Source organism: Gymnoscopelus microlampas (genome assembly GCF_963454915.1).
Source record: "Gymnoscopelus microlampas genome assembly, chromosome: 1".
Lineage (NCBI taxonomy): Eukaryota > Metazoa > Chordata > Actinopteri > Myctophiformes > Myctophidae > Gymnoscopelus > Gymnoscopelus microlampas.
Window position 1 is genome coordinate 10,850,313 of NC_139962.1, and position 23,538 is coordinate 10,873,850.

Genomic DNA, 23,538 nt, shown 5'->3' on the forward strand with positions numbered 1-23,538 from the left:
ACCGTTCATCAACAGTTTTATTTTTACTGCTGTATCCCAGTCACTGCTCATTTGCTTTTCCATTGGCGTTATTGACCTTAAATCTAGTATACATGTTTTTCTGCCTCTAATTTAAGTATTAAATATTAAATGAAAATCTACAGTTAACTCCTCAGTGTTTATTCATTTGTGACTGAGAGTGTACAAATGTAACCAAATGGATAACATTTTGGTTAAATGTATAAACTCTCAGAGTTAAATCAATACCAAGGATTTGACTATGTAGTGAATAAAATACCTTTAGGCCAAGCAGCAGCTGAACGGCCTTATCAACCTCCTCCTTGGGAGCCTTGGCAACCTTCAGTTGGCGTACTGCCTCACCCTGGGCCACAATGCTGGAGAACACATCACCTGCTGGGGCTGCTGGGGCGACCGCTGAAGACTTGGCAGGGGGGGCCGCTGAAGACTTGGCAGGGGGAGCGGGCTAAAGAGCGTAGTAAAGGACATTTACATGAGGAGCAAGGTGTGTGTACTAATTAGAGCATTGTGTACCTCGATGTTAACTCAGTTAAATCAACTAGTCTTGTTTAGCATCACGTCATTGATTGATTGATTGAATATTTTATAAGACAGAAATGTAAAAACAGCGAGAGTACAGTCAAACACTTTGTCTAAAAGGATAAAGGTCCTTACACACCGGCGAAAATAGCGAATATACGCAAAATTCGGACTCGTTCCGAATAATTAAAAGACGCTTTTTCGCTTTTTCGCTCCATGTACGGAGCCATTGACTTTATAAGGTTTTTTAAAAAAACGCATTATTCGCATGAAAAAATCGCCCCGGTGTGTAACAACCTTAACACCAAAAAAGTCATTGCGGTCTTATTTCCATTGGTAGAAGCTACGAAGAAAATCCTTGCATTACAAGAACTAAAAGCTTCAGATTAGGATTATTATTAGGTGTGATCTCATTCAGTATCTCTTCTTACAGTGTTCGCTGCCTGGGTCTTGCTCTTGTCCTTGGAGCCAGCCGTGGGCATATCTTTAGTGTGTCCATCTGGGATAAAAAGCAGCACACACGGGCTCTCCTTACAGCTGTTAGGGCTACACACACACACACACACACACACACACACACACACACACACACACACACACACACACACACACACACACACACACACACACACACACACACACACACACACATCTTGAGATGTTAGAGGGGATCAGGCACCACCCGGTGGTTGCCTGGCCACACTAGAAATACTTTTAAATGCATGAAATGTGGTTCACATGAATCAGGCAAAAAATGGGACACACAGTCAAGTGTTGACAACTATATATACGAAGATTACAACACAAATGCAGAAAAATATACACATGGGATTATTACAATAAAAACACACAAACACTGGAGCCCTTCACAGACACAATATAGGCAGCTGTGGTGAACATGGAGGGATTTCCAGATTACCACTTTTCAGAACTGTTCCAGGGCCTGCAAACTGCATCATTTGTTTACAGGCATTTCCATGTCCTTCATGACCACAAGAACCCTCTAAGGTCTTACCTAAGGTACAGTATGTGTATGCCTGCCTGCAGTATATGTAAACTGCTTCTTCAAACAGTCAAGTGAATGAAGAGTTTGCATCATTAAAACCATACGTGTCTAATTTTGAGTTCTAGCCATTAGCAGAGATTGCCCCTGCCTTACTGTAATACTCTAATACAAGCCATTCAAATTTGCACATTGTAATAATTAGAATAGTTTCTTTTTTGTATATATATTGTTTGGGTTTTTTTCTGCCTTTATTGGAAAGTACAGGCGATAGTGACAGGAAACAGGGAGAGAGAGAGAGCTGGGGAGTGACACGCAGCATAGGTCGTCGAGCTTGGGAATCTAACCCACAACTCACTGTCAGGCTTAGAGCCTATATGTGGTATGCACCTTAACCGCTAGGCCATTTCAGCTACATTCTGTAACTTTTAGGGCATATGGACCTAACAAACAATATCTTAAAAAGAAAGCAATTTGGGGAAAATGGTCAAGGTTTATGTAAACTGTATGGCTGATTGATGATGTAGCCTGTACACTTGCATGATTTAATATGGAGCTGAACCAAACACGGGTGTGGCTCAACGTTCTCTGGTGGACTAACCTGATTGGCTCGTAGGGCTGGTCACATATGTAAAAGCCACGCCTCTGCAGCTGGATGATATCACCTTTCTTCAGGGTCTTCAGACAGGGATCTCCCAGCATCCTCTCCTCCACCTGGGAAAGGGAGAGATGCAGACCATACAAGAGACATAAGAAATATAAGGAATGAGTAAAGACAAGTAATGAGAAAAGTTCAGATGAAATATCAATGTAACCTGATTCAGGCAGCAAATATCGATTATTTTCATAGTGATTATTCTATCAATTACTTTTTAGATTCATTGGATAATTTAGGTGTTTTTGTTTTGTTTTACACAAATCACAAATCAAAAACAATTGAATTCATTTAAAAAAAATACTTTGTCTATACGTGCCACGCAATAGTAGCCTGGTAAACCCTCCCTCCGGAAATCTCATTTCCATTTGATTTCAGGAAGGAGTCTGGCATGAACGCCCATTCTGCAATATTGGGGAGTTTCTAGCGAAATCACCAACTAACCGCGCCTATCAGCGTCGTCGCTCATCGTTCTGTGATTGACAGCTTACGTTGGCCAATCAGGTGGCGAGTTCGAGTGAGCCCGAAGGAAGCCGAGTGCAGCCTGAGAGCCGCCGACAAAAGACGAACGGCAGCCATTGTTGTTGTCCGAGTGCCGTCACTTCTTAGTTTCGTTCTTAAAACGGTCTCAAACTTCTTTTTTGAGGCACGGAATTTACTATTAACATATCGTTTGGATAGAATTTAGTTGTTTAACTTCATATATGTGGTCAATTAATCATGACAGAGCCTATTTAAAAATATAAATTTAGAGAACCGGCAGGGGCGGGGAGTGACACGCATGTATCCCAATAAGGCAACCTATTTTCGGCATGGCCGTCCCAAAAGTCCCGTTGCGTCACATAGTCTGGAGCTCGTCAAAATGAACTGCTGATTGGCTGAAGGGGAAAAACGATCATTGGTTGAAGGGGTTGTCAGTCAACGGTATTACTCCCGCCCAACTCCAGCCCACAGCCAATATTGCAGAATGAGCAATCATGCCAGACTCCTTCCTGAAATCAAATGGAAATGAGATTTCCGGAGGGAGGGTTTACCAGGCTAACGCAATAGTGTCACACAAAAGCAACGAAAATAGCTGATCTACCAGCTCACAACGCACATTTTGATTATTGATTATTATCTATAATCCGATTATTGTTTTATAATCGATTACATCGATTAGTTCGATTAACTCATTCAGTGCCACATGACGTTTAAAACGTCATTAAAAAACCCGCCATTGTTAAGCCCTAAGCGCCACGTGACGTCTAAGACGTCATAAAAAAAATAATAATAAAATGTTCAGAACCCAAGATATCATGATTTGAAAATTTGCTGCTCCATTCACTTCTTGTTTAAGTTCTTACTGAAAAAGGCTGTATCTCGGCTCCTAAGCACTTTTTTTTTACAATGAATTTTTGGCTCTGGCACTGGGACAACCAGAAATAAGTCAGGCACTGAATGAGTGAACTGTTGCACCCGTGCCTGATTCAATAATGACACACACAGACAAACTCATGACATGCACACAGACATGCTGACTCAAACACACCTTGCTTTCTTTGTTGATGTACTCTTTGAAGTCGTCCTCTTTCCCCAGGACAGGTTTGGAGATGAGGTGTTGGTAGTTGACACAGATGGTAGGGAGCAGTGGGGCTCTGGTTGTGTCCGCCAGCCAGGTTATCTTAGTGGTCTTCTTGAAATCCTTGTTGTCCAGGTTCAGACGAGCCTCCATGGACAGCACCTTACCATTGGAATCCCTGGATGGTGTGGAGGAGATATGTTATGTATATGGATGTATTTTAGGGATCGATCGATATGGCTTTTTCATGTTCGATATCGATTTAGATTATTAGTGATCAAAAAGGCCCGATAGCCGAGATTAAGAGCCGATTAAAAAATGTATTCATTAATTAATTTCTTTTTTTTAAAGAATAATGTCAAAATGTACACAAAACAGCGTTCTTTAAATGCATTTAAGAATATTTATTTTCGCTTCTGCTTAGCTGTTCATTGTCCTTCCAACCTACTTGTTGATTTTGGTGATGATGAGGTTCCCCCAGTTGATGAAGGTCACCATCTCGCCCTCCTTAAAGGTCTCTGCGTCTAGCCCATCCACCAGCACCCGGGGTCCGTACCATACCTCCTTCTTCCCCACCTCCTCATTCTGGACACAAGGACAGAGAGACAAGAGCCACCTACAATGATTTTGGAGCACTAAAATACGTTTCTGGTGTGTTTTGGTAGGACATGATATGTCCCAATTCTCAAGAAAGGGTAGATATTTAATTGTTGGATCCACCATACCATGATGACACTGATTATCTTAAATCAGGTTAAGGTCTTACAGTCAACTAGTGGTTCGGGCTGCTACGTGATCCTCACATCTAGAGAACACCTATGTTGCACCGCCGATCCGACTGATATGGGCATACAGTATATGGAGATCCCTGAGGCAACGGCTGTCGTCTTATTCATGTCCACAGCATGCGCTGTGTAAGTGGGAAAATGTGACGCATATCGCGTAGGAGCACTAATAAGTGTTGCGCACGTATTGCGCAATAATGTAGTTATATAGGAGCACATTGTGCAATAATGTACAAATACACAGTGTACGGTAAATATGAAAATTGCAAGCATGAAATGTGTGTAGTGGATTCCCCATGGCATGCAGTATTATTTGTGTGTGTGGAAGGAATTGCACTGCTGGTGTGGTAGAAAAAGGGGAACGGACACAAACGGATAAACAGGAAGTCCACCCACTAGGCAATTTTAATATAGGATAGAAGATGATGAATACAACTACATTTCTGTGTGTGTGCCACAACTTCCACAGAGTTAGGGAAAAGAATACCTTGGGGTGTTTGGCAGCCTCCTTCATCTCCTCAGGGGCTTCAGGGACGTTAACAGGGACCACATATGAGCTGGCCAACGCTGTGTACCTGGGAGCCACCGGGTCTATCACCTACACACGGTAAGAAATACAGACACACAACAGAGGAAAAAAAAAACATGTTAGCGGGTGAACACCTGAACAGTGCTATACATCATCCTATAAGAATGAGTGACTCGCTCAACAATGACCAGGACTATGGCAGGATGAGAAGCAGGAAATCCCATCAGATGCACCCAAAAGGAAAGAGGCGTTGATTGGTGCTGAATATGATTAAGGATGCAATGAAACAGAGAAAGCACAGCAGAGCATGTATGGCTAGATAATAACCTACTCCCCACCTCATTTCTACTCTTACGGTGCAATCACACAATCACACTGTACGCATTAAAAATAATTGCCTCGCTAGAAATTATTTTTGTCACATCCGCTTACAGGCCGGGTCCTGCATAGATTTGAATGGCTGTCACTCTTTTCTCTTCGGTGAAAATCACTTGCAATTTGTGCACATCGTATCAGTGGTGGTGGTGAGGGAGGGGGGGGCACATTTTTGCACCTATACTCCCTCACCACCGGTTGAGCTGTGCTATTGCAATGAGGCCGTCTGTTTGTCTGTGTTATTTTCTGTAAGTAAGAGTCTACCATAGGGCAATGAAAAAACTCAATTATGCATGCCTCTAGGTTGCCTTCTTAGATTTTGTAGGACAACAGAAACATTGTGTGAACCCTTGTAGTCCTTAATACTGGTTGGTTGTCATTTTTCGCCCGAGTGCCTGAATGCAAACGTACAGGTGTCACAATACCTGAGAGAAGCTAGAGTGAATGGAGTGAAGTGGTGTGGGGCCAGAAGGTAGAGAGACGAGACATGAACAAAGGAACTGGGAGGAACAAATGTACTGGTAAAAGTAGATTTTACCTGACTTTTGTGATGGAATGCAAACACGTTAACTCTATGTACCTGGCTACAGTATATGCATTCATCCATGTATCCAGAGTGTTATTTTAACTAAAAAGGGATCGGTTAAGGTCCTGATTTTAGTAGGTACCCATCTATCCACCAATATAACCATATATCCCTCTATGAATCTATATCCATCAAATCAATTGGATCTATCCATCCATCTTCCCTTGCTTCAGTCAGAAGCCTCCATGCAGATTAAACAAAAACAAAAAACATATAAGCCAAACAGTAGTCAAGTAAAACCAAGGGCCGAGCCTTTGCAGACTAAATCTCAGCCAAGCAAAGCAAAGACGGCTCTTCATCTTCCGAATCCTTTAAACGAATACAAAATCATTTAAAATGAGATGCCTGGAGGGAATGGCAAGACAGGCTGAGAAAACAGTGCAGAAGGAGAGAGAAGCACATACAGGAGGAGGAAGGAGGGATAGATGGAGGGTTCAAAATTATCACCAGCCACAAACTGGAAAAACTTTACTACCAACCATTATTTGGAGATTCTATTCTTTAAGATTTAGTTGGGCGTGAACTGCTTAGAAGTTACCAGTCACTTTGACAGGTAACCATTTGAGAAACTTGAAACTGCCTCAAGGTTATCAGACAAAGTGAAATTGACTGTGTGGTTATGTTTGGTCAAAGTTATGTAATGTTTTGGTCATGATCTCTCATAGTGATTAGGGGCGTTGCCCATGTTAATAACCATTTGGCCCTACACCTCCAATTTCGGATCAAATGGGATTCATCATTCACCACACCTTGGTAAAAGCAGATATGGAATCACTGGTGCATCTGGAGTTAACTTATGAGAGAAATGTAAGAGAATGAGGCTGCATGAGAGTCAATCTTTAGCCAACATTGACTCAATTATTCAGTAAAGTTCTTTAACAAGTTAATGACTATAGAGAAAATGTAAACGTATGCAAAAAATTATCCATAATGTAAAATAGTCTATTTATGCTATATGGCTGAAGCTGTGAAATGACAATGACATGTATTGTATTGTATTAGCAGCAGTATGGTCATTTAAAGTCTCTGGGAAGCATCAGCAACTGTGACTGGTGGCTAAAAAGGATGGCTTTCTGCTCTGGAGAGAGGGATGCTGGGATGGAAGGACAGACAGGGGCAGGGAGGTGATGAAGGAGGAAATAAAGGAGAAGAGGAGAGGAGGAGTACCTTCAAAAAGTTAACTGGCAGCTTGGAAACAGAAGAGTGAGATGCAGCTTAATGTCAAAGACAGGAGAGGAACAGTGTGTGTGTGTGTGTGTGTGTGTGTGTGTGTGTGTGTGTGTGTGAGATAGAAGAGAGAGAATTTAAGAGCATGAGAAAGTGTGGGAGAGAGAGAGAGAGAGAGAAGTGTGTCAAAGACAGGAGAGGAACAGTGTGTGTGTGAGATAGAAGAGAGAGAGAAAAGTTAAGAGCATGAGAAAGAAATCGAATGAGAAAGTGTATAAGCAACAGAGAGAGAAGAGAGACAAGTAGGGTTGTCCGATATTGGCTTTTTTACCGATAACCGATATACCGATATTGTCCAACTCTTGATTACCGATACCGATATCAACCGATACCGATATATGCGGGGATTATTGTGATTAGGGTAAGCTCAAATTTCATATCACACACACCATATACAGTAAGAACTCCTGTAACTTATTTATAAAGCAAAAAACCGATACAGATATTTTCCCGATATCAATTTTTATGCTAATATCGGCCGATAATATCGGACATCCCTAGAGACAAGAGTGCAAGCCAGGGACATAGTGTAAGGCAGGAGACAAGGGAGAGAGGGAAAGAGAGATAGGGAGACAAGGTAGAGACATGTTCACACTGAATGGCTTACATCACTTCCTGTCCTGGTGTCTTCCTCTCTATATAATTATTCTGCTGTACTAATGTTACTTAATTTTAGACCCGTGGAGGTGTACTCTGTATAATGCAGTGTTCATTTAAACTCTTAAAGTGTAAAACATTGTTATACATTCAGAGATTGTTTGCATTTACGTTAAATACTGGAATTTAAATTCACTTAAGTTGTGTTTGGTGATGTACATCATAGATATTGTCTGCCTATTTAACTAGAGTTTTGAAGTACGGTACCAACATATATACCACTGGGCAAGAATGTATACCATCCCAACACAGACAATAAATCTCAGCATTCCATGCAAGTACGTAGCAGGAACGTAGCGTACCGGCTGCCGAGGTAAAGTTTAAGCGCAGTGAACTCAAAACATGGAGGTGAACAGCCTAACTGCAAAAGGTACAGGAACATGAAAGGAGCCTGCATGGAACAGGAACAATACATGACAGACAGTGCCTGGGGAAAGACCGGGAGGTTGAACGTTAGTTAGGGACAATGGCGCAGCCTCCGGTATTCATTCATAAAAGCAACAAAAATGCAATTTCCCTTCATGTTCCCTCCTCTATACAGCACTGAAGTGTGACATTATTTTGTTACCCAAGTAAAAGAATACTAATCCAACCTCCACTTTGGTTAAACAAAGATTGCCTCCTACATCCATTGCTGGTATTTACCATTCCGCATTCAATGATTTTACAATTGTCCAAATTTCCTTACAATAAAAAAGGTTAAGGTGGATTCTGCTGGGGTTTTATGTTGCAATGAAAACTGTTAGCATTATCTAGTTACAGGAATGCTACGCACACCAGTCCTTGTAGTAGTGCCGGCCCACGGCAAAAGGATTCAAGTGTCTAGTCTTCTAGAGACATCAAAGTGGCCGCACACACTTTTTAGCCCAAGTGCCAAAGCTTATTATGGACTCGGAGAACAAAAAAACAATGTTTCGGCAGATGCAACTGCCTTATTCACAGTATTATTGGCAGTTGCATCTGCCTAAACTAGACTAGTCTATCTAGTTTAGCATGCATAACACAAGTCCCGAGATAGCCTGGAGGTTGTTTGCTTTAATGGGAGGATGACAACATCTGCACCAAGGATGTTACTGTATATTGTATTATATTCTTCATGTAGTAAGCTGTGCTAACTCAAGAATATAATGAAATAAAATCATATATGAAAATGCAGACCAGTTTCAACCTGCAAGGGTTTTCCTCTGGGCATGACTAGAAAGAGTAGTCAACCAGAATTAATTCCTTGTATAGACAAATAATAATAATGGCCAGGAAGTTAAATGACACCGGCTTAACCCAAAAATATACCTAGGCCGTAAGCAAAATGAAAAATATGGAGAAAAAAAAGTTAAAACAATAAAATGTAATCAAAAATAATATGTCAGTTTACAAAAAAGGCCTAAAGCTAAAAGGGTTGGGCTCTGTGTGAGTGTGCCTGAAGTTAAGCACAAGGACTTCTTTTCTATAGTGTAATCATTTGACTTTGTGAGCACCTTCTTGCACCTGGAGTTGGCTACTCAGTATCTTTAGGTTTGAATATGTAATAACTGTTCGTTTACAATATTACACCTATTTTATGACATAGCGACGTCTCTAAAACACCATACATGGAAAGACAACAACAAGGGATCCTGATTGGTCTGAAATCCCCAGATTGAGATCAGTCTCGTCCACTATATCTTATTACTGCAACACCACCAGCATTTGGAAAAAGTCAGTCTGAAGATATTGTGGTTGGAGTTAAAACTAGAGTCACTACTAAGTCAGTAAATCATACTGTACTAATCTCAACTATTTAACATGAAGGACAACATTATCTTATCACAGTTTAAAACAACACAAATATAAGTATATTCATCAACAACCATTTCACTTTATGGAAATAATAGAATTTTGGTTGAAATCGGTTATTTTCATTCAGCAACACAGTCACGTGATGAAGTGTAAAGTTAGGCTTTAGGCAAGAAGCACATTGAGCTGACAGCCAGACAAACACAGCAGCTCTCCATGGAGGCCTGCGCAAAGGACACAGCATGACCATCAACTGAATGACTACATGACATGTGGCAGGGAGGAGCAGTTGCTTTATAAGGTTTGGAGTCTTCCAGGAGTTGTTAAAGGTTAGTAGAGAGGGAGAGGTGGTGAGGCGGAGGAGGGGATGGGACATGACAAGAATCAAAAAGATGACAAAACAGTGAAGAGCCAGAAAGCCATGCAAGCAGAGCGATGAGTCCAGTACTCGGTTGAAAAGGCAAGCAGGTCGACTGATACTAGAATACTTGAAGCCTGATGTTATATAGTTAGTAAATAGCCTCGTTCATTTATTCAATGACATCCCCAAACACCGTTTCTCAAATATCCCTTCATAGTAGCCAACTATAAATGTGTCAGTTGTTAATATTCTTCTAAAAAATACTGTACAAAGAAGGGAAAACGACATGTTTAGCTAAATTCTTCCAAAGTTTGGGATACAGTTTATGGACTACTCAATACACAAGGAGTCAAACACTGGAAGCTGAAAGGTTACATGCTGTACAGTCAACTGGGGCCTCAAAAGTAGAAGACAAAACAAGTAATACTTCCAAGTATAATGAATGCACTGGAATTAGTTTTCACACCATTGGTGACAACCCCTAATAAAGAATTCAAACTAAAACCTCTTCCCTCTACTGATCCAGTAACTACCAAATTACTCCTCATGGACCAATACAATTAAGTGTGGTACAGTGACAAAAAGCAGTCTCTCCTCATTAAAGTAATAATAGTCACGTATTTCAAACTATCTTTCGCAGCATCACAACATCTGCCAGCACTTGCTGTGGAAACCTAACTGTTGCTATGAAACAAAAAGGGGGTGGGGGGGTAGAGAGGATAAATCAAAATGTACCTTCTTGTTAAAGGCCCAGATCTTGTCCCACTCCATGTTCACCACTGACCTGGATCCTCCCTGGGCAGAGAGACAAAAGTAAAACAATATTGATGACAATGTCCATCAGTCCATCTATCCGCCCCTAGATGGACTCTGAAGCTATTATTAGGGCATGCCTACTAAACCCAGTCCCTGGATTCTTGTGTGTAAAGGCGACAAGCAGATTTACCTGAGCAGCGATAAACTGTTTGAGGCCCTCGACAGTCATTCCTCTCCTCAGCACTCCTCTGACGGTGGGGAAACGAGGGTCGTCCCTGGAGGAGAGGAGAGAGGAGAACAAGGGAGCAGGAGGAAGACAAGGCATTTAAAAAAGGAAGACAGAGGAATGGGACAGTTCATGAACGCATGTGCTGGGGAAATCTTTAACCAAATCAACAGACAGGAGCAAGATTAAGGTGGCGAGAGGTTCTAAATGCCGGTTTTGATCCATTTTCGGTTCATTTCCAACCCCTAGCGCCTACGTATAAGCTTAAGTCATGCGTCGTGAAGCTGTTTGTTCATTATAGAGGGTGCGTGCGCAGACTGCACGTACACGTACACGTACACACACACACACACACACACACACACACACACACACACACACACACACAGTTTAACAATTAGGCCTGAAGAACTCACCAGCCATCGACATAGCCCTGGTCCACAAACCAGGTGAGCTTCCTCTTGGACAGTACAGTGTTATTGAGGTTGAGTCTGGCATACTCCCAAATGTAGGGCTTCCTGAGTCGCAGTGCATCAATCACCCAGTAGAACTGGTCATCACGGTCATGGTACTCAGTGGTCCTCAGGGCGTGGGTCACCCCCTCTACACTGTCCACAATGGGACAGGCAAAGTCGTACGTTGGGTACACCCTAGAGGAGGAGAAATACCAGTGAGTACATCTGCTTATAAAATAAATCAAGTTAAAACATTTAGAGGATATAATATAAGTTTCAGATGTGTTAACAGCAGAATAAGAGCCAAGTATTCTCGGTGGCCAACAATACAAGAGTGTGGTTGTACCGGGCAGCTTTCAATGTCTAACATTAGAAGACCGGGGTTATACTGGAGAAGCTCCCAGTAGCACAACTGTAGAAGATTGGGTTATACTGGACAGCTCCCAGTGTCGACTGTGAAATTATACACAAATCACTTATGGTGAATGTCATACTGGTTAAAGCCATTGGATTTAACATTTAAAGCAAAGGAATATTTTGTTTGGAAGGAGCTTAAACCAGCCTGCTTCTCCAGAGATTCTTGGCTGGAGGAATACGTGAACTTTCTGAACATGTAACAGGCAGCCTTCCTGTTAAAAGACTTTGATAAGTACCTGGATAAGTTCCCCTAGCAAGTAAGACCTCCTGAGAGTCGGGCTTTGGATGTCACCCTTGCAACTTTGTTCTCAATCAGAAGGTGTACAGTACCCGATTATCAATAGTTAACTCTTTTCCTGCCATGGCCGTTCCCTCGTCGAATTCTGCCAAGGCGCAGCCTGCCAACGACGAGTTTGGACACATTTTGTTTTTGTTTGTTTTCAGTGGTTTTCCACCAGTTGGGGCTGTTATCTACCCTATGAATGATGCTTTCACTGCCTGATGACGACAGACCCGGAAATGACGTCATTTTAAAAAGAAATGCTCTCGTTTACCTCCCGTTTATTTCTTGTAGGGAAATCGCTAAATCTCCGTTTCCTTGCTTTACGGCAAAAACAAGCCTCATTCAAATGGCCACAGCTGTGCTATGGATTACCGCGAGCGGACACATTTTTTTCCCCTATACTACGAGAACCCTGTGTGTGTAATGAGCCGATCTCCGTGAGGACGGAGGTCATGGAGAATATCCCATGATTTTTCAAAAGGTACAGTAAAATCACTCTTTTCCGCTGGCAGCAGTGGCACACTATTACACTATCACTATGGCAGTCAAAGAGTTAAAGATTGGATGAGGCTGTGTTGTTACTAGACTAGGCCTGTCCCCGACCAGGAATGTATACTGTATAGTCGAATCTGATTGTCCAAATGTTGCCTATAGTCGACTGGTAGTCGAATCATAAAAGATGTGGGGGGTGCTTAATGTCTGATTTAACATATACTTGCTCGGTTTCTCGCAATAAATCATGATATACCGTATATATCGAATCATGCAAAAAAAAAAAGAAAGAAAAAGAAAAAGATTGATTCGACTGAGTCGAATCAGACTCCCTCGATCGATTAGTTGAATCATCGACTAACCGAGGTCAGGGCTATACTAGGCTATATCTTGTTTTACGCTGTTAACTGGTTAAAAGAATCATCATTAGACGTGGAAGTACTTGTAAGTGCTGCCTGTGCGGGGATGGGGAGCATTCTTGCAACGGTAGAGGGTGGGGTCTCTCAAGCAGCCATTGTTGGACGCCATGTCGATCTTGGCTCTCATACAGCAAGTCTGACCACGCTCTGTACCAGCCTTCATCTCCTCCCACATCTTAAAGTTCTGCTCCACCGCTAGAGGGAGAGAGGGAAAGAGAGAAAGGAAAGGTGTACGGCAATGCTAATGTGGTGTGTATTATGTAAAAAAAAGAAATTACAATTGATAATTTTCCAGACTTTTTTTCTTGCACTTCCCATACTATACAAGACCTGTAAATGATTAAGCATATGCATAGGGGCCCTGGTCTAGCTCATTAATGAGACACATTCATTCACCATTGCAATAGAGTTGCATTAATTAATTCATGAATTATCTTTTATTTTTGTGTCTTGTCCTGAGGCCTATCCCTTGGCTTACAGCAGGGGTCTTCAACGTTTTCAGGCCAAGGACCCCCTAGCTGAGAGAGAGATGAAGCAGGGACCCCCTAATCTATATTGTATAAAATTGTGTTTCAGATTAAAGTTTTTTTTTTCTTAGTCTGCTCTTTTTTCCCTCTACACCTATAGGCTCTTTGCCAAAAATAGCCGATCTACAAGCTCTCAACGCCTCGCAGCGCGAGGCGTTGAGAGCTTGTAGATCTGCTATTTTCGGCTAATGTTCCCCTCAGAAAAGGATTTCTAGGGTTCAAGTGGTTAATGTAAAAAAAAAATCCTATCACACAAAGATTTGGCGGACCCCCTATAGTAGCTCTGAGGACCCCCTAGGGGTCCCGGACCCCCTGTTGAAGACCCCTGGCTTACAGGATTATACAACACCATAGAAATGTTACATTCACTTGACTCTTATGTGAAAATATTTAAAGTAAATTCTCTAAATGCCATAATTACACACAATAAATATATTTTAAGATGTGATTTCATACTGTTAGAATTGTCACATCTTTTTTGTATTGTAATACTTTCAAGTAGATTGAATTATAGTAATGTCAAACCCCTCCTCCCCTTCGGAGTCCAATTGTGAAAACCGCAGTATTAGGGAAAAAAAGATGCCTACTTCAGTCCCCATCTTCTGAGGATTACAGAAGCATTCCTTAATTACTTTATTTCCAACAAAGGCTTGTTTAAATTAGAATGGTTAACATACAGTTGCTGCGGTTCTTGGACTCGAAGCGCTGCTCTCTCTCCTGCTTCATCTGCTCTGGTGGCGTGTCATCGATGTAGGCTTTGCCCTCACTCAGCAGCTGCTCAGCCAGACGCTGGATGTTGGGGAAGTGGTCACTGGTGTAGGTGAACTGGTCCGGATGGATCTGCAGCATGGACACGTCCTCCAGGATCACCTGAGACCCGGTGTTGAAAAACAGTAGGTAGAGAGACGGACAGCACAGGGAGAGACCGAGAGAGAGAAGACATGAGGACGATTGTAGGGTTGGGGTTCGATGGCAGGATCCATTGTGAAACTGTCAAACGATTCTGTTAGCAATTATTTTCAGTAGAAGTGTGGAGGCTTTGTGTAGTATACAGCAAGGATAGCAGTGCCAACCAAGCCTGCTAACATTTGCTGCATTACTTTGCCATACCAGGTGATAGAAATGTTATATGATGATAGTGATGGGGATAATGTTCCATGTTCCATGTTCCATTAAAAAACAGCCAGTAAAGTCATGGTGATCACATGAACAGTGGTTATTCTTCTCTGCTGGTCCTTCAGAATGATACATTTAGTTTTCCCCAGCGACATAGAGCCAGTTCAGTATGAAATGTGTGTAAAGTCATAACGCAAAATTGAATTGCTAAAACGAAGACAGACCAGTGTCTGGAACACCTCACCTTCTCAAAGTCCTCCTTCTCCTTCTCAGGATTGGTGTCATCGAAGCGCATGATGAGCTTGCCTTTAAATGTCACCTGGTAGTGCTGGTTTAGCAGGGCAGCCTTGGCATGGCCAATGTGCAGGTACCTGGGCAGAACAAAGGAGAGAGAAAGTAAATAGTTGAGAAAATGATTAATGATTCAGAATCACAAATCACTTACAGAGTGGTTTTCCGGTATTGGGACAAACCAACTAAAACACATTTAACAACTAGAACTGTGACAGGTCAGAAAAGTGCCAAACCTTAGTGGTCACAATAATAACATTTGTAGACCGACGAACAGGCGCGCCCTAATTAATTCAAATTCTATACAGATATATACCGGATTCACTAGACTAGAGCAATATTACATTGATGAACATCCATTCAGACAGTAAGACTATAGATAATCACCACTTAATATTGAGACTTATAGCACAATATACACTACAGTATGTTAATAGAATATACAATATAGGAACAACATCAGTAGTCATGCTAAATGTAACTTATAGCAGTTTAGCTTGGATAGGTCTGTCAGGCAAAAACCTTGTGTGTCCAAAAACAGTTACTTTTTACAGGAAATGTAACGGTATAAATAACCTGTGTTCCTGTGATTTTCTGACTTGTGTGACACCTTGTAGATAGGCCATTTTCATAACTTTTACACAACACTGTCATATGACCAAAATAAATAAAAAAATAGGGCATTCATTTATGAAAAGGTTTCTGCCTGACAGTGACAATAAATAATACTGGAGTAATTGGACTACAGTTTGCTAGACTATCATAATAAACAAAACAATTTACAATTTAGGCATTTAGCAGACACTCTTAATCCAGAGCGACTTACAGTAAGCAAGGAAAACACGAGGTAATACATAAAATGGATAGAAATAGTAATCTAGGATCATAGGTAAACCAAGAAATCATCAGTCTAAACAGTATAATATCAAAAAAGATCAATAATATGTACATTGAAACTACTATATACACACTGTATGATGCCAGGTCTACAAATGACCTGGCATCTGTCTACATAACATGCTATCTAAATTACATTTTTGCCTTTGCATAAGACTGCAAGGTCGTCAACGCTAGGGCACGTGCTACGGTAAGTGCTACGGGCTAAGGTGGAGTCTGAAGAGGTGAGTCTTCAGATTACGGCGGAAGATAGGGAGTGAGTCTGCAGTTCTAACTGCAATGGGCAAGTTCGTTCCGCAGTTTGGGAGCCAGAAAGGAGAAGACAATCTAGAGGTCAACAGCATGACATAACCAGGGGTGCACATAACTTTTTCGGTCTGGTACGCAGAAGAGCACCTGGACATGTGACTTGGTGCGCATGGCGCCTGTCCCGTTTTGTCAACGGGGGGGGGGGGGGGGGGGGGGGGGGGGTCAGCCCGGACAGTTTTGTCAACGGGGGGGGGGGGGGGGGGGGGGTTCAGCACGGTGCCCACCGGACAGTTTTGTCAACGGGGGGCGAGAAAAAAAGGACGCTTTGCTTCTAAATTCCGCAGATTTTTGCTGTTTTTTTTTCTCACGCTGTTAGATAAAGCCCCCAAGGTTGGTGCCCTGTGCTGCTGCGCTGATTTTATCCGCCAGATTGGGACGTTCACGGCATATTTTGCACCATTACGGTGCGTTCATCATCGGTGACGAGTGCCTCTAACAGCCGCTGCTGGCTGCGTGCACGCAGCGAGGCAATGCGAGGCGATGCGAGGCGAGGCGAGTCATATCTCTACCCCTGTGCCTAATGGCTGTACATGGGGCCGACGGGTGCTTTAGAGTGATTGTGTGCGTTTGGCTTCAGGAAGTAAATTCCTAGCCTCGATCTCCAGGCTTTTATTTTTTAGTTTTGCTAAAAAATAAAAGCTTGGAAATTCCTGTCCCAGCTGTTGGTGCGCAAAAGCGCCTCGCGTCGCCTGATGTGGTGCGCATTTTTTATTTTGGGTGCGCATGCGCACCTGCGCACCAGTTATGTGCACCCCTGGACATAACAATACATGCCTACAGCCTCGTTATAATACTTTTGCATTCACTTCACACAGATCAAGTATTAATGCAATTATTTTAAAGATAAGCTGTGTTTTACCCGCTGGCCTCTGGGGGAAAGCGGACCACGACTTTGCCCATCTCCGCTCCTGGCAGCTCCACAAATTTGCCCACATCCTGTTTTTTCTCCCTCTCCTCTGACTGTAACAAATAAAACACACAAACAAATTCAAATTACGATGAAACATCAAGATTAAAAAGAAATAAAATATACATTTGGAAAAAAGGTATGCATAAATAAATAAATAATAATGGTAATAATGATGATATCAGAGACAAGGTCAGCCATCCAATTTGTCTATGGTCATCATTTAGATTTTACATGATGATATTGACATAAAGTGTGTCACTAGGCATATTATTTAATTACAAAATGGTGCATATTATTGTTAGTCTCATTTTCATCAACAAAACAAATTAAACAAAATTGCGCATTTGCCAACGTGAATAGACAACAGCAGCTGATGATATCTGTAGCCATTTATCATGGAGTAGTGACCGATTCTCTGTGATTTGACAACATACTGTATGATCCCTAGCATCCCTATTATAGGGTGAAGAGGTTTTGTGTAGAGGGACAAAAGGAGCAGACCAGGTATGGAGCCCTGGGGGACCCAGGTCAACTAAGTATATAGGGTTTAAGTGATTTTGTACATGTTTGTAGCTGTTATACAGCAGTAGTCTCATGTTGACTATTGTCAAAGCAACCCCACGATACAGGCAACATTTCTAGGGCTGTCCCATCAGAAAAGAATATTAATCAGTCGTCTTTTATGTTAGAATGAATTATTTCTTGAAAAATTATAAGCACTTTTGTAAACTATAATTATTGGTGTATTTATTTTTAATTGCTGTGCACTCTAATAATTGCTATTTATTGTTGTGCACTTCTTTTTTTTTTTACAAATTGCTGCTGTAGCATTCTGAATGGATCAGCTCCTAGACGGACATAGGCCTGTCACAATTATTACATAATGGCAATTAGGCTAATTCATAGAACAAAATGTTAAAATGTTGTCACTCTGTAACACGTTATTTTATAAGGTGTTACAGAGTTCCTTACGGTGAAAAAGTATTAATTTGGCGAGGAAATCCATTGCAAAGAACCCTTCCAGATTTTAGGGCTACAATCACCAAAATCACCAAGATGGTGCGCTTACATTGGACTTGCGTGGGGGAGCTTTGCCCTTGCTATACTTGGCACCCACAGCAGTGAATGGCATCTGGGAGCCCAGGAAGTTGAACCATCGATGGACATGGAGGAAGGATCCATCCTGGCCGGGCCACTCCACGTGACCTGTATGAAAGACATTTATTATTGCTGGATTTAAAATCAGGTGATCCCATTGTCAATTAAACATTAAAAGCTCTGGTGAAGGAAAGGTGAAAGATAATCAAATTCAACCTTCTGGTCCAAGGTCAGTGGTAACTTTGTCTAGTTGGCGTGTGACAGTGCCTGTGTGTGATGTGTTATTTAAACGAGCTGATTCACATTCATGTGTAGTAGGAAGATCACACACATGTGCATGAGGTAATATTCCAAATAATAATTTTCAGAATGGTGAACTCTATATCATTTCCCAGCCCTACATGAAGGTACACTATACAACAATGTCAACAAGCAAGATAAATGCAACAATGACATTATATGATAACAGTCAGATAGAGAACAACCAACAACAAGAATAAGTTGAAATACCGTGTAATGATCCATAATAAGACTACAGTTCTGATTTGGTGTAAAAACATCCAACACAAAAAACAAAACAAGTTAAACTGTCATGTTGGTAAAAGTCAAGAAATAAAAAAGTTGTGGCTACACAAGGACCCAGATTCACCTCTCTGCCCTTGGTTTCCTGTCTACTACAAAGATCTCTCTGAAATAAAGTATAAATATATATTTCTAATGGCTACAATGGCTTTAAATTAATAGATCTTGTGTGACCAACCTTTGAGTGCAGCCCAGACACAGAGGTCAGCCAGAGTGACAATATTTCCCACAAGGAACGTTCTGATGGATAGGGTCTTGTCCAGGTCCCCCAGGGCTCCTGTCAGCCCTTTCTGACCGCAGAGACGCCGGGCGCTGAACTCCAGCCAGTGGTCCACCTGGAGGAACAAATCGTTTTCAGACAAATAAAAAACATTTTACAGGTTAATTTACTATGGATTTGACCACATTAATTACCACTATGTGCAAAGCATCACGGGTGTCGCGTTCTTAGCTCACTTTACCTCAGTCTGTTCCATCATGTTGGATCCGTAAAGGCCAAGGGCGGGGGCCACGCGAGCCAGGTAGCGTGCGATGGAGTTAACATCAGTGAACTGCAGAGCACTGCAAGGAGAAGGTGGGGGTGGTTGGTTGGTAGGTTTGAGTGACACACCAGTGCACACCTGATAGGAAACTTGATTTGTACAGCATCATTCAAAACAGCAATTTCATTTTTCTATGAGCTAGACCAGTGGTTTTCAACCAGTGGTCTGGGGACCACCAGTGGTCCTTGAGAGAGTACCAGGGGGTCCCCAGCAAAATGAGTTAACATAGCTTCACAATCATTTTAACCGCTTAAGCTTTGGCTATTCAAAAATAGCAGATATACAAGCTCATAGCACGGCACCGAGTGCCACGATATGAGCTTGTAGATCTATTTTTGAAAAATCGTGAAAATTTGTGCAAATCTTTGAATATATATATTTTTTAAAGCGAACATTTGTAACTCAAATCTTTGCTTCTGGGGGTCCCTAGAACAACATATTTGAGAAAGGGGTTCGCGGCCAAATTCATATAATTTTGGGGGTCTTTGGCATGAAAAAGGTTGAAAACCACTGAGCTAGACAATTGAAATTGAGCTGTTCCTACACCAGTTTTCTATTGTCCCAGGTCTGAATGAGACCATTTCTCATTGGACCAGAGGTTCTCTGAAGTCTCTGCCCCGAACAGGCGCTTCACTGGTTCCATGAAGTTACATTTACTGTAGGTTTTGTTCATTTCTACTAGGTAATGCCCCTGAAAGTGTAGTTTCGTAACAAGATATTTTATTTTACTTTTATTTATCTAGTTTCTTTTATTGGTGAACAGGACAGAGGTGACAAAAAAGGTAAAAAAGAAAAAAACACGGATACTGTACATGGAATGATAGTATGACAGCATGAACATATTAAAGCGAACTAGTGAATGGAATGTAAAATAAGTTCAGCAGAAAAGATTGCGGTCTGGGATTTTAGAGGTTATTAATGTCCATTGCCCACGTTTATTTCTTCAGCTGTTTGCGATGTGTAGTAAAAGAGTCATCACTGCAGCAGCCTACTCACTCTGAGATGCGGAGGCTGGTGTCTTTGCCCTCCTCCACAGAGAGCTTCACACTCCCCTTCACGTGCTCTGCAGCCAACAGCGCCCCTGAAGGAGAGGATGGGAATGTCAGTACTAGTGTTAGCTAACCAACAACCCCTGTCAGTACACGCTACAACATTCCTTTCCAGGGGCAAATATAGAAACATGTCTCAAGTCTGTCTCTCTCTGTGTGTGTGTGTGTGTGTGTGTGTGTGTGTGTGTGTGTGTGTGTGTGTGTGTGTGTGTGTGTGTGTGTGTGTGTGTGTGTGTGTGTGTGTGTGTGTGTGTGTGTGTGTGTGTGTGTGTGTGTGTGTGTGTCGTCAATTGCATTTACAAACATACCGTTATTGAAATTTCTAAATAGTACTAAAGCACTATAAAAATCAGACTCACTGCTCAAAACAATGGCTTAACTTTCACCGACAGTTAGATCAGGCCGACCTAAAGCCGCTCCGCTATTATCATCTCACCAAGCTAACATGTTCATGAGATAGAACAGCATCCACAGGTAGAACAGATAGAATAGCATCCACTAAGGTTCATATTCCTGAGAAAACCTGCCCAACTTGCCTGGTAGAAAAGCTGTCACATGGGAGAACATGCTTTAACAACCTATGAGTGGTTTACACTAGGGGTGTGACAGTTCATAAGATTTGAACATAGAAAAAGACAAAAAGAGGGCTGAATGAAAATTCATGTCATGTTAAATATGTTGCATGTTCATGCAGATAATTATTATAATATATAGATTGGACTCACATGTCAAGACATTTACACGACAATTTTGGCAACGAGAATTAATTGTCCTCATTTTTTTTTTTACTGTGTTTGGGCCGAATGAGTGAAAACTGAAAAGAAATTATAATTAGACCAAAACACGATGTTGTGATGACGCATGTCATATACTTTTTACCCTGATATACATTGTAAACAACAAATCTGTGTTGAAATCATAGAAAAAACAACCACTCAATGGACAAGTGGGTCTACCTTACGATGCAAGGGTCTCCAAAATATACTTGAGAGTCTTTGTTTACAGTCGAAAACTGTATTTATTTAGTGGTCTTTACTGGACCAAACAGTGCCACACTGACGGTCTATGAAACACAGATGTGAGGCCAGAGTTTTTGGGTGAGTGTGTACTGTGTACTAGCACGCCAGCCTCTTGATCGTCTATCTAAACGAGCCAAAACACATGCAACACAACACACAACAAGAAAGCATGAAGGATTGGTACAGTTGGACAACTATAAACTATTGCACAGTATAACTGACCTTTTACAGGTGTACAACTAACTATAAAACTATTGCAGTTCACGTGATATTTAGTGACCCATTATTATACCTGCATTAAGAGCATCACTTTCTAAGCACTATTGGTAAGAGGGAGGGACATAGGGAGATGAGTAGGAGACGGGGGGGGACAATAAGGTGGATAAACACACAACAGAGTCACAGCCATGACAGCAATGGTACAAACATCTAATCTAAACTATATTCATTTGTCTTTTGAATTTTACACTTCAACCCTGCTGTTACTTGAATTATGTCCCTCTGAGATCAATAAAGGTTTGTCTTACTGCACAATAAATGTGATTCTGATACAGACTGTAAAAATGGTGAGACAACATGAAGGAGAGACAACAGGAAAGCTGAAAGGGAGACAGTGTAGGAGAGACAGGACAGCAGGAAAGCTGAGGGGGGAGACAGTGTAGTAAAGACAGACAACAGGAATAGCTGACAGAGTGACAGTACAGACAATAGGAAAGATGAGAGGGAGAAAGAGTACTAGTAGTGACAGACAGTACAGGGCATTGGTTCTCAAAGTGGGGGTCCACGGGCTAATAAGTGTCCATTTGGGGGTCCTTGACATGAAAAGGTTTGAGAACCACTGGTATATTAGGGAAGCTGAGAGAACCTCTTTGCAGGACGCTTGCATCATCTGCTTTAACACAGAAAAAACACACGATGGCGTTGTTTAACCAATCCCAGTGAATTCACGTGTCACTGTCTGTTATCATTGTTGTTTGGTTCAGTAACCTACAAGCTTTACTCTTCAGTGAGCACGATGCAATGCAAAGCTAATACTGCCCATACACACGTGGAAAACATCAATATTATGAATGGTCTTCATCGGTATCAGTAGCCATCTAATCTGCAGACCCATCCATCTAACTTATGTGTTGCTACCATGTTGTTGTTATCCATTCATTATGTTCAAGCTAAATTACAAATGTTTGCTCTATTCACAATGGACACGCCAATGAGCCCCTTTACGAGACACCCAACAGAATGTGTCAAATCTAAACTACAATAGCAAGCAAGTGTGAGTTACAGATATTACTATCTATGCCACGACGACAGGCTTGAAGTCTTCCACACACGTCTGTAGGCGTTATACTGATTTGTGTGACCTATCGAATTCTGAGACCGACAATGTGCTGCGTCCCATCTGAACGTTTGCTCGTTATTGCGTCAGATTAATGTTGAGGATGCCTGCTGAGGAGAAAAGCAATATCCAATATGTGGCAACGTTGTATGACTGGAAAACGTGTCACCATCTCACAAATGCGACCTATAACGTCAAAAGAATGCCGCCAGTGCCCACCACACATGTTTTCAGGCGACCGTAACGCATTACACTTACAGTGACCTCATGAATTGACGATATTCCATAGGTCACCAGCTGCGGTGTAACATGTTAGTTAGCATTAGCCCGGTGACAGTTGGGCAGCCCTCTCTGGGTGGCTGACACAGGGTGTTGTTTTTATGAAAAACATTTCACTCACCCAGGGGCGGGTTGCTGGAGTTAATGGTGAGGTTTAAGGCCATGCTCGACGTCCCAAACACTTTTGTTTTCCACCCGTTTGTAAAGCCTCAACAAAGTGTGTCAGAGAGACTCCAGCAGAGCAGAGACGACAACACGCACCAAATCACACGCTACTCAGCCTGTTTTCTTCAGGTCTGGAAAAGGAAGCAGAAATAGGTTGTATGGCACTCCACTGCCACCTGCCGACCATAAGAATCGATACTGAGAATAATAATAATAAAAAGCAATGATCTCCTATCTCATATTTTTCTTTTCGATTACTACTCGTTTATATGATGTTTTTGCATAGTTTGTATATTTGTCTGTCACTGTTTTTTTTCAATG

General features: G+C 41.8%; 1 protein-coding gene across 1 annotated transcript in view; it reads right to left on the minus strand.

Moving 5' to 3' along the window:
- Positions 1 to 23,316, minus strand: part of eprs1 (glutamyl-prolyl-tRNA synthetase 1) — a 42,722-nt gene extending 19,406 nt beyond the window's left edge. The window contains exons 1-18 of the mRNA XM_084067127.1: positions 23,174 to 23,316; positions 20,366 to 20,450; positions 19,289 to 19,388; positions 19,006 to 19,162; positions 18,217 to 18,353; positions 17,097 to 17,197; positions 14,985 to 15,111; positions 14,302 to 14,494; positions 13,121 to 13,292; positions 11,448 to 11,681; positions 10,996 to 11,080; positions 10,785 to 10,844; positions 5,029 to 5,139; positions 4,205 to 4,341; positions 3,727 to 3,934; positions 2,142 to 2,254; positions 969 to 1,083; positions 278 to 463 (exon numbers count right to left, since the gene is read on the minus strand). Coding sequence (XP_083923253.1) covers positions 278 to 463; positions 969 to 1,083; positions 2,142 to 2,254; positions 3,727 to 3,934; positions 4,205 to 4,341; positions 5,029 to 5,139; positions 10,785 to 10,844; positions 10,996 to 11,080; positions 11,448 to 11,681; positions 13,121 to 13,292; positions 14,302 to 14,494; positions 14,985 to 15,111; positions 17,097 to 17,197; positions 18,217 to 18,353; positions 19,006 to 19,162; positions 19,289 to 19,388; positions 20,366 to 20,450; positions 23,174 to 23,216 — 2,364 coding nt within the window. The 5' untranslated portion in view covers positions 23,217 to 23,316. The remainder of the gene's footprint in view (positions 1 to 277; positions 464 to 968; positions 1,084 to 2,141; positions 2,255 to 3,726; positions 3,935 to 4,204; positions 4,342 to 5,028; positions 5,140 to 10,784; positions 10,845 to 10,995; positions 11,081 to 11,447; positions 11,682 to 13,120; positions 13,293 to 14,301; positions 14,495 to 14,984; positions 15,112 to 17,096; positions 17,198 to 18,216; positions 18,354 to 19,005; positions 19,163 to 19,288; positions 19,389 to 20,365; positions 20,451 to 23,173) is intronic.
- Positions 23,317 to 23,538: the final 222 nt, after the last annotated feature.